At 43.4% G+C, this 13,316-nt stretch overlaps 5 protein-coding genes across 5 annotated transcripts; all 5 read right to left on the bottom strand.

Annotated features, from left to right (window-relative positions):
* Positions 1 to 1,482: 1,482 nt before the first annotated feature.
* PHALS_10385 (uncharacterized protein) lies at positions 1,483 to 1,725 on the bottom strand (the record flags this gene model as incomplete). Its single annotated transcript, XM_024725801.1, has 2 exons — positions 1,483 to 1,561; positions 1,625 to 1,725. 2 exons carry the CDS (start codon positions 1,723 to 1,725, stop codon positions 1,483 to 1,485), a joined length of 180 nt encoding a protein of 59 aa, XP_024576542.1.
* Positions 1,726 to 2,349: 624 nt separating this feature from the next.
* On the bottom strand, positions 2,350 to 2,737 carry PHALS_10384 (uncharacterized protein; the record flags this gene model as incomplete). The annotated part of the gene is made up of 3 exons (XM_024725800.1): positions 2,350 to 2,412; positions 2,489 to 2,563; positions 2,612 to 2,737. The coding sequence occupies 3 exons, from the start codon at positions 2,735 to 2,737 to the stop codon at positions 2,350 to 2,352; spliced, it is 264 nt and encodes an 87-aa protein (XP_024576541.1).
* A 2,318-nt stretch (positions 2,738 to 5,055) lies between these two features.
* PHALS_10383 (uncharacterized protein) lies at positions 5,056 to 6,337 on the bottom strand (the record flags this gene model as incomplete). The annotated part of the gene is made up of 2 exons (XM_024725799.1): positions 5,056 to 6,243; positions 6,305 to 6,337. 2 exons carry the CDS (start codon positions 6,335 to 6,337, stop codon positions 5,056 to 5,058), a joined length of 1,221 nt encoding a protein of 406 aa, XP_024576540.1.
* Positions 6,338 to 6,909: 572 nt separating this feature from the next.
* On the bottom strand, positions 6,910 to 7,897 carry PHALS_10382 (uncharacterized protein; the record flags this gene model as incomplete). The annotated part of the gene is made up of 2 exons (XM_024725798.1): positions 6,910 to 7,740; positions 7,814 to 7,897. The coding sequence occupies 2 exons, from the start codon at positions 7,895 to 7,897 to the stop codon at positions 6,910 to 6,912; spliced, it is 915 nt and encodes a 304-aa protein (XP_024576539.1).
* On the bottom strand, positions 7,896 to 9,033 carry PHALS_15430 (uncharacterized protein). The gene has a single exon (XM_036407431.1). The coding sequence runs from the start codon at positions 8,575 to 8,577 to the stop codon at positions 8,389 to 8,391; it is 189 nt and encodes a 62-aa protein (XP_036263135.1). The 5' UTR covers positions 8,578 to 9,033; the 3' UTR covers positions 7,896 to 8,388.
* Between the last annotated feature and the right edge of the window lie 4,283 nt (positions 9,034 to 13,316).

Here is a 13,316-nt window from a genome sequence, read left to right as displayed (position 1 = left end):
CCCCCCCCCTCATATCTGAACGTAACATCTGAACGGTTCATCTCGTCACCACAATGTTGCACTATCTTGCTGAAGGGTAAGAGGGTTTCGTTAGAATCGTGAGAAGATCCGTCTTAATCCTCGAGCTCAGTGCTTATTTAGTGGTTTTGATAACGGACCCATTCATGATGGCTAAAAGGTTTCGCTTCTTCTTCTGTACTATCCGTGACAACTGGAGGATTGCTTTGTCTTATAGCTCACGGTTTTTTTTAGTACAGTGAGAGTGTAACGGGATTACACGTACTCTGGTATGAAACGGTGGGCCACAAAAGTTGGTGTGACCATTCGAAACTGTGGATTACTCAAGACGATGTAATCACACGATGGTGCGGCTACACTATAACAGAAAGCCGCTACACGGCCCGCTGCAGAGAACGTCTCCCTGGAGTTGAATAGGAGGTCATTATATTTTTGATCTATCATGGCCACTCTGTTTGGAGTAAATAAAGTTTATGTCGCAAATCCGCGGTGCCTCAATGTTTGCCGCGTGACAAAGCTGGCTCAATAACAGTAATACCAAGTCCTGGTTCTATTTCTTGCAACCTATTGTCATCAATCATTACCGAGTATTCCCTGTAACCAAAGAACTGAGCCGCTATGATTTGACTCATTGGAACACGTCTTGGTAACCGCGAAACCTTTTTAAACTTGACATTCTACCAGAACAAATCTGTCATGTCTCGGATTTATTGGCGTTATTGAAATTTGACATTCGAATTCTGTCAGCTGTTTTCAACAGCCACTCATCTTACGTTATGAACTTTTCACGGCTTCACAATGCCCGGGACGCTGAATTTTACAACCAGCAACCCTATTGTTTACCAACCACCGTGGGGCACAGCTTAACCAAATCGTTTTTCGATGGCCGTTATGCTTCGACTGGAAGTTGGTGTTTACCCATGGCGTTTATCGGTCGACCGTGCATGGGGGCTCACCTTTCGCACCTGTCATACAAGAATGCTGTGGAAACGCAGGGCATAAACGTTTGTGACTGCCGTAGATGGAACATCGACGAGCTCACCGCCGCTAAGATGATCCGTGTTTTTGAGTCGGGTCGACGTCCACTGCTTTCAACCCGCTCATATAACGCTCATTTTCCTGCCTGGATCGACCTGCCCACGCTAAAAAACGTATATCTGCGCATTTAACGCAACACTTATTGCATCCTCGAAAGAAGTAGGTAAGCAAAGAAAGCTTTGGCCTTGGTCTCGCCAACAAGAAACGCGTGTGACAGAAAATCGACTCTTCTATTTCCGACAGAAGGTCTGCTATCGTCACATCTTACAATTTTTCTTACTTCGCTACATATTCCTATTTATCACCCCTTTACGAGTAAAAAGGAATTTTAATCACACACCACGACTGTGCATCTGTTGCTGGATACTTCATATGTTGAACTCTTTGTATACAAAACCACTACACATTAGTGCCCAGCCTACTCGCTCACTTATACTCTCTTTGAGGCATTATTGAGCTCACGGCCATTTCGTGGTCCATTTTTTTCTCTGAGAGAAAGTTTTCTCTATCACCTAGCAGAGATGATCCCACATCTCACTCTGAGAGCCGGCGGTGCTTCTACAAACACCTGACCAAGGCGTTCCTTGGCACATTCGCAGAGCCAGTGAACGCCTTCAGGCACTGAAGAATTAGTCTCGACGCTAAAATCGCCAATTGTACTACGCCCATGAATGAAGTTAACGACAGGTGCTTGTTTAGAGAATGTTGCTGAGAACATACAGTCTTCTTCAGACTAGCCGTCAAATTGACCATCATTACCAGGCGCAAAAAGTCACCGTGTACTCTTAATCAAAAAGCTATGACTCCATCAGTCTGTGCTGACTAATGCACCGAGGTTGGGTTCGAACGTCTCACTTAGGAGCATATCCAAAGCTTCTCAACTAGCTATACAACCCTTATTCCTTATTTTATAATGGGCTATATTTAACATTACGTCATACTTAAATTCACAATGAAAGTATCAATTTACCTCTGTAACTATAAAATTCATGTGATGTTTAGTGTGAGGCTAAAAGGCCACTGCTCCCACAACCCCCCCCATCTTTACGGAGGCACGTGACCCCTCACATGACCCTTATTCCTACTGAGTACTTATCATGAGACTTTATCATAATACCTCACTATCGTCCCCGCAAGTCTAATGAAATAGTGTAAGGGTTATATAGACCTTGATAGATACGTACCCCGTTACAGTTCTCTTCAAGGGGGACATTCCGATAGAGAATAGATGTACGGCTCAATGAGCGCGATAAATTGTTTAACATCTATACATCGAAAAGCAATTATATGCTCTCAAATGAATCCCTCGCCGCATACTTTGGCGCCCTTGATCAACCAGCTCGTTCCAGCAGAGCACTAACAGGCAAAAATTGAGATTTTTGGTTTTCTTTGAAGACGTCAATGATCTCACAGGCGCTATGCTCTCGCTTACCGTCTGAGCAAAATTAATCACCTTGCTGGGGTCTGTGGCACCGGTAGCGGCGAGAATAAAGCCAAGCCATATTTTCTGAGTCTTTGATCAACCTGGCGAATTGTCTCGCAGCGCGACACGCACCTTGCAGCGAAATACTGGCGAAATATCAACCGCAGACCACCACAGTTCTTGTAAGGCAAAAACATCATACGTAGTACTTGCGCGAGGCGATATGCTCTTACTGATTGAGTTTGTATCCGACAACATTGTACATGCCTTCAACAGGCCTAAAATCTTTCGTAGCTATTTCAATGAATGTGGCTTTTCGCCGCATCCAGTGCATCGGGTCAATCGATAGGATTGTGCAGCCTCGCGAGCGCATCCAAATGATGACTTATATTCTGTTGATCCTTTGGATGCGCTACCGAGACTGTGAAACGGATTTGACGTGCCAGCACAGCCGAGATAGTTCACGACAGCTATTCGCATAAGGATCGATATCCGCCGGCATAGCAATTTGACATGTGGATTTCATCTTTTGCAAGGTAAAATGTGGTTTTGCGTGCGCACTTAGCATATGATGAACATAACTCTTCTTACTATAATTCTCATCACCTGAGCGGCGTTTACTTTAGCGATATTTTACCAAGCACCAGAGATATATCCCTGGGAGTTTTTGATCTATTTTGGCAAGACTCCATAGCGTTGTTAGTACCTACAGATCAGCACACTTTTTGTTGGCCCCAGCAATAAGCAAACCGCACAGTGTAACACACTTCCCTTAAGCGTGCGAGGTCCAAGCTTGCCCCAAAGTTGGCCAGTGGCTGTACCTGTAGACCCAAGGGAATGAGCAGGGCTTTGGGTGGCAAAAAAACTGAGTTGATGAGCGTCTATCTCAGCTTCTATATCGTGCGTTGTATTTGTCAACGTCAAAGATTAAGCAATACTCCGATCTTGCATATACACTCATGAGCTGAAAAAAAGGGTAGGACGACGAGTATTTTGAAGAATTTTCAAATTTACCAGTTATCATTAGCATTATTGCCAGACCATTGAACAGTTGGCAATCCTGATAGAAATCGCTATTTAAGAGCACTGCCAAAAGTAGTTCTATTGATCAGTAGTGGACTACGGAGTAAGGAAATACCAACAAAAACAATTTTGGGTGCTCACTCTGCTCCTCGACTGAGCTGCAGACTTACTTATATGGTCAGTGCTGACGCGCACCGGGCGACTTTAGTTGGATAAAGTCTATCGATTTTATAGTCACGACATGATACGGTATGTGTTAAATTTGCTCCAACTCTGTTGGACATCTCCATGAACGCAAGGACGGGATTTCCCAGCACATCTCGCCTTGGGAGACTACAGGTGTGCGCGCTCTAAGCAGTGACAAAAGGAACACTCAGGGTGTTTCAGCCTCGAAAAGATTTTGTATACAGGGGACGACATGGCTGCGTAGTGTACAGAAAGGTGTCGGGACTCGTTAAATATGTGTGGCTATTCTCTTCAAAGAATTCTAACCGCGCAAAGTCTTCCTGACGGTGGCCACAGCGCGTGCGCCGATCCTGGTGGCATTTCCAAGTCAGATGCTGACCGACGCAAGTAAAAGTGAAACTCCTCGCGCAATAGGTGCCTGAGGAGCTTGCGCGGCCGATACGATAGTTCTTAGAGCAGTGAAAGCTTGTAGAGCTCTCACTGAGTGTGTGCTCATTCTAAACAAAATCCTTCTCGACAGGCTCCCATTTTGATGAGGAAAGACGAATCAGAGCGCTTTTCATGGTGTATGTAAACACAACATTATTGGCCCATTTGAACTTACAATGAAGCTCACATTACACGGTATAGTACAAAGCCAAGTATCATACTTTACTTGGTGCGGGATAAAAATGATGGAGTGGCACTCGCTGAACGCTGGCCTCACACGATGCGTTGCGAAAGGCATTATTGCTATATATATTAGTAGCAATCTCAGCTAGATTAAATTCCAAAACGATGTTCCATTTGAGCAAGTGTCTGTATCAATCGCTTGAGAGCTATCGATTCGTCATCACTTGGTCGGCCGGTGAGCCTATCCTACCACCGTTGATTGATGCAAGCTTTGAGAGTCCAAACTTCTTCTGTGGTAGTCCCATTTCAGCCTTGGGCCTTTGCTTTATTATCAATTTGCAAAAATATTCTCACAACTCCGGGTGTTCCGACATCTCATTGCCGCACAAAGATGAAAACGAATCGCGCAAGACAAGGGGACTTATCAACGAAAAGCATCAGCTAGTATCGGCATTTTTCTTTTTTAACAATTCAAAAAGACGCAGGGCATTGCGAATGACAAACCAAAAATTCGTGAACGTGTCCTCACTCACATTGGCGCATCCGACAAATCATCGCATGATACAGAGATTCGATCAGGTCGAGCGAGCATTGATGTGGTCACGTCACTCGATCAATTTAAAGAAATTTGGAAAATGACCATTGTAAAAATCCACTTTCACATATAATATTATGTTTCAGTTAAGGCATATTTCCTACTTTTCACGCAATATTCTAACTGGAAACTGAAAAAGGATTTACTGAAACGTTAACATTTACAACGTGAATGACCTGAACTTTTCTAAATACGATAAATCGCACAGTTCGTCTTTCAGATAATTTGGAGTCGCTTGTTCTTCTGCTGATGTAAGAACCGTTTGCCTTGCAGGCTTCAAGTCGAACTTTGACAGGTGAAAGTCAATCAGCTGAGCATTTGATTTACTCTGAATAGAGTCCATCGGGCCATCTGACTGAGCCTCCATTTCTGCTGCCTGCACGCTAAGCTTTTCTAACCGATCGATCTCGACTTTTCGTGTTACAGCAATCGTTGATGCCTGCTGACTTTGTCTCGATAGTCGATCTTCTGTCACATTGATAATTGGCTTAGAAGTGTTTCTCACGGGTTTACCAGCACTTTTGCTACGTCTACGTAATACAGCAGTCGATAAATTTGATGGTTTATCGGGCAAAACTTGGTTGTCGAGGAAATTCGAGTCAATTTCAGCGAGATTTTCACCTCGAATTGGGCGAGTACGCATCGGTGCTGTGTTTGTTTTCTTAGCGCATTGTGTCCACTTAGTCAGCTTCGATACCGTTAACTTCCGCTTATGACTTGATTCCCGGTTTGACTGTCGTAGCTTCTCGGTCAAGTCCGAGCTGTCCAGTTTTGACTCAGTTTGCAGATGCAGAGTAGCTTCCGTTGGCTTGATTGATGTGGTACATCGAGTCGTCATCTCTGGAGTCTTCTTAGTCAAATGATTCAAATTTACCGCTGTGATCTGCTTTGCGGTATCTTGAAGCCCATCAATTTGCAGGTTTGGAGCTTTCACTTTCAAATGCTGCCGAGCTCTAGATTCCGTTGGTAAGCGTCGAAAATCGTTCGACAGGACTGTCGGGGTAATGGCTGAAGTGTGTCGACGACGACGAAAATATGCAGCTGGCCAACTATTCTCGTCTCGCTTTAAACCCATTTCTGGAGTCTGATGCTCTGCGATTGCTAGCTTCTGTGCTTGATCTGAAGCTAAATTTCCTGTACTTGCTCGATTGATCCTCCTATTGCTATCTCTCACCATCTTTGGAAGTGAATCAGCGCGTGACATTCCTAAACGAGGTGGTAATCGACTTGGACTACATTCGCGCAATGATATTCGTAATTCGCTAAATTGAAGCCGCAGACGAGTGCACGGAAGACATGCGTGTAGGTGATCAGAGTGTTTGCTGAAGTTGCATTCATCGCAGATTTTCTGTGGACCACATATGTCTTAATTATATATCAAACAAAAAATCTCGACATTCAAAACTTACGGTTCTGCAGAAGCGGCAGATCGCCTGGTTCATGGAACTCTTTGGTGCGCTTAGGATTCCTCTGCAATTGACCATTATGATACTAACTTGGATAAATAAGGCTTGAGCTTGCTGGTGTCAAATTACACAATGAAGGAGGTGTCAGAAAAGCAAAAACCGAAGATACAGTGATATAGGGGTAAGAAGTGTTGGTGTGCTGCAGTGAAAGCAGCAGGTCAAGCATTTAAGTGGATCATATCCAATTTACCAGCAGGGATGGTGTGCTAGTTTTTCAGCTGGCTGGTGTGATCAGATGGAAATGAAAACCAAGATGATAGAATCTGATGTTCACCCATAATACAACACCGCGATCGCAAACCCTGACTGCTATAATTTCGTGTTGCATGGTTTTCATCACCTATTCTACACAACAACCTACTTAAGTGCACGAATTGTGCGTATGTTACCCATGAAGGTGTAAGATGTCCCCGTGTTCCTTTTATTGAGAGGCTGTCACAAGACACATGTTTTGTACATTTAAAGTCTATCTTCTTAAGCTATTGAGTTAGTGTTACTGACATTGATCTAGAGCAGCACGTTGTTCCTTCCTCTTGTTATTCATCTAATTATCGGGCATCCTTGTAAACTCGCAAGTAAGCGAGGTCGATCGCTACATCAGTCGTATCGGTTTTGATCGGTTCTTCCTCATGATTGCAGCTTGCAATAGACATATTTCGTCGCTCGTGACGAATTCGACGCGGTGGAGCTGTGGCACAATAACCGGAAGTCCCATTCACCCGCACAGTAGTATAGTGCTGTCGCATCCGTTGTAGCATTTGTGCATGTGAAACACTTCGTTGACGCTGTCTCTCTTTATCCGATCTTTCATTCTGCTGTGATTCCGCTTGTGGTATGTCCACGTGTCTTATTTTCTCCGCCCCGGACAAAGTCATCGTTGATGCTCTCTTGACCGAGCAATTGTTATAGGGCAACTCCAGCAACTGCTGCGTTTCGAGGAACTCGGCTGTCGAACTTAACCTGTCATTGATTTGGTCGGATAGACGAGACTTGAGCTGTCCATCGATCGCTTGTTTTTGCAGAGGGACATTCTCGAAAGAGCTGCATTGATTTGCAAGAAGTTTAACGACGACTTGTTCCTGGTGCTGCTTTTGTTTGTTTTGTCGCTGCTGACGATTCTGATCGTGCCGTTCAAGATGTTCGAGCTTTATTGCCTTATCTGAAGGCTCAGAAGGTGCGTGAGCTTCATCCCACGCTATATCGAGACCCACAGACTGCTCGCATTTCTGAGACACTAGACGCTTTTCCTTACAAGCCACACATATGTACTTGGGCAAAGGAGCTTTATTGGATAAGAATCGCCATCGTAACGGTATTAGTTTGGGTACCGACTCGGATGGCGCATTAAACACAACTGTAACTAACGTATTCTTGAGGCTCTGCATAAATATTTGACACAAGAGTAAGCACACGAAATGATACAAGTTCAAAGATAAATGCAATGTGTGTTACGTCTCCACAGAATGCGCAGTGCTTAAAGCCACAACTGTTGCGCTCTGAAATCGACATACTGGCTTCTTTGTTGGCAAATGTCATTTGACAGCACACTTAGTGGCCTTGTTAAACGTCTTGTAGTTATAGCTTGGTGTTTTCAAAGTGGCGTCGCAAAGGCACTAGATTCGGAAATCGAATGTGCACAGAGCAATGGTACTTTTAATACTGCAAAGGCGTGGAACGTTCTTACATACAGCACAGCAAAAAAAGCGTGTCATCGGCATCCTTTTACAGTGTTTCAAGTCGCTTTTTGCTGGGTTGCGGGAAAACACTCTAGATGTGCTCAGAAGGGGACAAATTCTTGTGAAATGTCCCACACAACGAAGCCAAGTTCGTGTTCTGACAAAAGAAGATTTAAGTCTAATGCACATGTAGCTATGATATTGTGGATAAATCTCACTGCGCTGATCGTTACAGTGCACTGCTTGGTAAAGTTTAGCTAGAAGGAAGGCACGTGCAGTGTAACTAGTGTTCGGTATTGTATATTTACATACTGTGTCAGATGTCAGCATTAGCGAGAGCTCTGAATTACTTCAGGCCGCCGGATATTGCACAGAAATTTTCGCTGAGCTCAAATTACGGATCACCTTTTTTAAGCACGCAATATGGAGATCATGACTTTTGTCGGCAGAGAGCATATGGTCAATACAAGCGGATATGGCGAATCTATGAAGGAAACATGTGGGGATGCTTACAATAACGTCAACTTGATTTCGATGCATCCGAGCTGCAGATTTTTCAATTACACTTGTATATGTCAAGCATGTAGTGTGTTTGGCTATATATATCGTTTACGAAGCATACCTCTATTGCTTTATATTTAGACTTCACCACCTTAATGAGCAACTGGTATGGGTTCAAATTTCGCAAGGTCAGCCTAATTTTGATGACAAGGAAAGATTTTTCGCAGCGAAACAGCTCTATTTATCTGGATAATATAACTCTTAATTAATGAGAGACATGCCAGTGTCTAGCTGAACAACACTGAAAAATGATCCTGTTGAAAAGACTTCTCGCTTGAAAAATAGACAAACACCGTTTTCCATCTTCGTATATATCAAGAGTATTTCGGATTATTATCTTGCTTGCGTAATAAGCCTCAGACGTCTTGCTGTAATGACTATATTGTTTTATATCACCTGAGGAAGCAAATGATCGGCTCCCACTTCTCTTCACACTGCGAATTTTTGGGTGGCATTTTTGCACCACAAGAAAATTTCACAGATGCTGTAATACCTATAACTACCGATACTTACCGGTATCTCTTACGCACCAATATTGGAGCGGTCGGTATCACATACCGGTACTTGCACCAACATTGGTTAGTTAGAACTTATGATGGGATTGACTAATCGTACCCGATGAATCGTAACTATATTTCCCTACCAATGTTTCCATAGGATCTGAGCCGATTCTTGCTCCATGGCGCCAATATCAAAGGAGAATCATACGCTGCTATTGCAATGAGGTTGCCGTGCACTTGCACAATGAAAGGTTTGTCTTACTTAAAACGCACGATTTTTGGGTTCGCGTAACCTACGGAGCCAAACGCTTTAAGGAAGTTCGTAACCTACTTTTTGAGAGCGACATTTATTTCGAATTAACTAAGTTCCTATTGATGCTAAACATATACATCCAATCATAACATTATTTGTATTGCTTGAAGTGAGGTGAATAATCCCTAGACACCGCGGACATATCCTTCACAGAACCCCATCATTTTCGTTGGTACCAATATTTTGGTTTGTGTTTTGTATAGCTGTATAGCAGTGCACAATGTACGTGCACTTTTGTACAGTAAGTGCCCTGCTACACCAACCTCTGCCAGGAAGTTTTGGAACACGAGGGGGTTCGATTAAAAACATTGCGCAAATCTGAACCCCCAACGAGCATATACACTGCATTTAATGTTTTAATTCACGCCAGGCGACGCATACAGCGAGTAATTACCTCGTTTATAGGTTTACACGTGTGCACATATATGCTTCCCCATTTATATATCAATTTATCGTACCCAGCTATGTATTAGGTGGCCACGAAAAAGGGTATATTATCTCCAGCAGTATTTCAGACGGCATTTAATGTTTTAATTCACGCCAGGCCACGCATACAGCGAGTACTTACCTCGTTTATAAGTTGACACGTGTGCACATATATGCTTCCCCATTTATATATCAATTTATCGTACCCAGCTATGTATTAGGTGGCCACGAAAAAGGGTATATTATCTCCAGCAGTATATGTGACGGGGTTTCACGTACCCTGGTAACAGGTGTGTGTGTCACATGAGATGGACATGGTGTGACTGCACCCAAACAAGAATACGGTATGTGGCTGGGTAGCCAGTAGTTATGCATGTATTCAGATCTTACTGTATGTTTAGGAAAATCTTTATATTTAAAATTAGGCGGCTTTGCCGCAGATAGAAATAAATAACAATCAGTTTTGGATATTTAACGGAAGAATTAATTGGCTTTGGGTTAAGGCAATAATTACTCTTGGAGTAAGCGGATTGCGATCCGCTAAACTCGTACTTGTTCTACGTATAGAACAAAAAGTTGGTGACCTAAGTTACGCTTCTTCAAAGCGCAAAGCTACGGCAGCCCCGCTGCACTCATTCTGATTTTACACTACAGATCGAGTATCAAATGTACCTTCCTCAACCCCTTACCACTGAAAGATTTCTGCAGCGCGATACGTGTCGCGTCTGATCCATTCGCTTTACGTTTTGCCATCTAAAATGGCGACGTTAACATCGTGTATAGACGGGGGAACGCGAATGCGCATCTGCCAGCACACTAACCCACTCGACTTAAAAGTTTCAGGTCAACTGTATTTTTAGCAACGAAGGATGTATTGTGCGTGAGAGATGTGGTTTCAACGTCGATGTACACAACGTCGAGTGGAATAGGAATCCCTAACAGCTCAAGCAGGTGCAGACGAGGTCATACTTCATTGCAAGTAGTTCTTGGTCGTTTACAAAGTAGTCTCTCTTTCAGATTTGGCTGATGAGACTCATACGGAATTGCGCATCAATTCCTATTGCCATCTGCTTGAAGTGAAACACAGCATATACCCAAGGCTGAAGTTGATAGAAAGACCAAACTGGATCCTGGAAATCCAGAATCAGAACTTGGTCGAGGCTTACTTGAATGTCTCCAAAAGCCACCCCCTTTGCCTCGCTCGGCACCACTCTTAAGTTAACTATATTATGTCGTGGAAAGGTTGATAAGGACTGCGCCATGTGGGCATGATCTGTACTGTAAAGGTAGGCGACCAAACCAAACCACTAATTATCCCCTTTGAGATATAAGTGCTTACCGATCTTCGATGGGTTCAAATTCGTGAGATCTGCCTGCAAATCATCTTATGATGAAGCTATTCACAAAAGAAATATCGTCAATACCACATCTGTCTTTTCCTGAGATCAGGTTGTTGAACCACTTACTGTAGCGGGGTACACATACCTAGAGTGCAATGGGGTTGCACGTACCCTTGTATGAAAGGTTGGGTCACACAAGATGGTGTGACCGTACAAAGGTGTGGATTACACACACAACTTTGAGTAATCACACAATGGTGTGGCTACACCGTAACAAGAAGGCACTACGTGGCGGGACTGCCAGTAGTCATGCATCTTAACTAGGTGTCACTATCTAATCAGATAGTAAAAAGAAGAATTTATTTGCCTTATTTAAGATTTTGGGTATTATTGGAGTATTTGGAGGTAGCGGGTTGCAATCCGTTACACTCGTATTGGTTCTGGTATAGAACGTAAGGTCGGTGACATAGCTTCAATTTTCTCTAACCAAAAATCTACGGTAGCTCCGCTGCACTTACACTCAAGCAATGCTGGCGAGAGTTTAATCAAATTCTTCACATTTTTTGAAATGCTCTACTCTGCATGACAACGGAAGGATATATCGACGAATTAGGTCAGTGGTCAGACAGGATGTAGTCTGATTAGCTGTGTCACCAGACTATAAAAGCCGCTTGCGTCTTAAATAATCTCTGCTGTTTGTACCACTATTACCAGAGCATACCGCTTAGAGTCTCCTTTACAGTGAGAGGATTCTTGCTGACTCTTGAAAGCAGCTGAGAAACCCATCAGATAGGTCAAGCTTACTAAACAAAGCGCAGCCAACCATACTATCCTGCAGCACGACCTCTCAAGGAGTTAGCGTATGTGCCAGAATCGCAGCTAGGTTTGCCTTCATAAATATGCGCAATATACTACTTGCCGTTAGCCTTTTTGACACAGAATTTTGGATGTAGTGCTAACCAAACCCGCTTTATGCTTCACGAGAAAGAAGTTACACCATTTTCATGGTAGGGAACTTTGGAGTGTGACGCCGTATTTGGTTCCGGGAAACGAGTCAAGTTCATGACACCCTTCCCGATCTGTAGACAACACGTGTGGTGAATCTCTCATCTTCCTGTGAATAATGCAACCATATGGACGATACGCTCAGTCTATCTCGTTACTAACCAGAACATTTCTGTAACTTCACCATCTTGCTCTTCTCCGCACATATCCCACAGGGATCATTTCTCTAGCCTATGGAATGTCCTAATGAAATTAGCACAGGAAGACTTACTATCCTTGAGATTATCCCCGTCAATCGACTCAGCCAATTTCATTACAAAACTAAAGAGTTTCACTGCTCCGCATGGTGGCTGTACCACAGGGTGGTTCTGACTCAGCAGTCCGTCCTACTATACCGCACCAATGATAAGCAATCTCTCAACTTCTTACCTGACCTCTTTATCAGCAAAATTCGATCGCTCTTCACCACCACCGGCTCTAGTACAGGATCCGCGGCATTTTGTTGCTTGTACTACTGGCACACGACACACGCAGCTGCTGCTTATCATTTTGCTAGGGATACCCTTAAGGACGACTACTCACCAACATTCAATCTTGTCCCAGCAAAGATACTCTCATGCAATCCCAAAACACTCACTGCCGCTTTTGCTGCCGATCTCCGCTCCAGGCACTTAGATTATGCTATTTAGACGATTTGGATAATCCCAAGTTCCGCACAGAAGCTATTGTAGCTTGGTGACCGTGTCAAAAGCGCTTCTATTATGCGTTTAAGACTTACTAGAAACTATTGATTTCCAGTTGATCTATGGTTCATGGCGTTCAAGCCACGTATACCTCAAACAATATTATATCTTGATTATAGGTGCATGATTAGAAAACAGACAACGCTATTGATGGCTATAAAACTCACCTGAAAGTTCAACATAACCTTTAACACTTTTAGATAGTGTCCCCATCACAAGTCATACAGATGTTGTGACCGTATGCATCTTCAATATGCCTTTTATCATTACAGCTGTATATCGTACGCAATTATATGACGCTCTTCAATCAATCAGGGTCTTCTCGGCCTCTCTAGGCCTGAAACAGTAGTATTTGTAACCAGCTGTTTTTAACTGTAAGTATCGTAAGTTC

The sequence above is a fragment of the Plasmopara halstedii genome (assembly GCF_900000015.1).
Source record: "Plasmopara halstedii genome assembly, contig: Scaffold_470, whole genome shotgun sequence".
Taxonomy (NCBI): Eukaryota; Oomycota; class Peronosporomycetes; order Peronosporales; family Peronosporaceae; genus Plasmopara; species Plasmopara halstedii.
This window is presented reverse-complemented; position numbering and strand designations above follow the sequence as displayed.

What these genes read in the sequence shown, in the direction of transcription:
- PHALS_15430 (XM_036407431.1), bottom strand. Translation starts at nt 8,577, where the DNA reads ATGCATCGAAATCAAGTTGACGTTATTGTAAGCATCCCCACATGTTTC.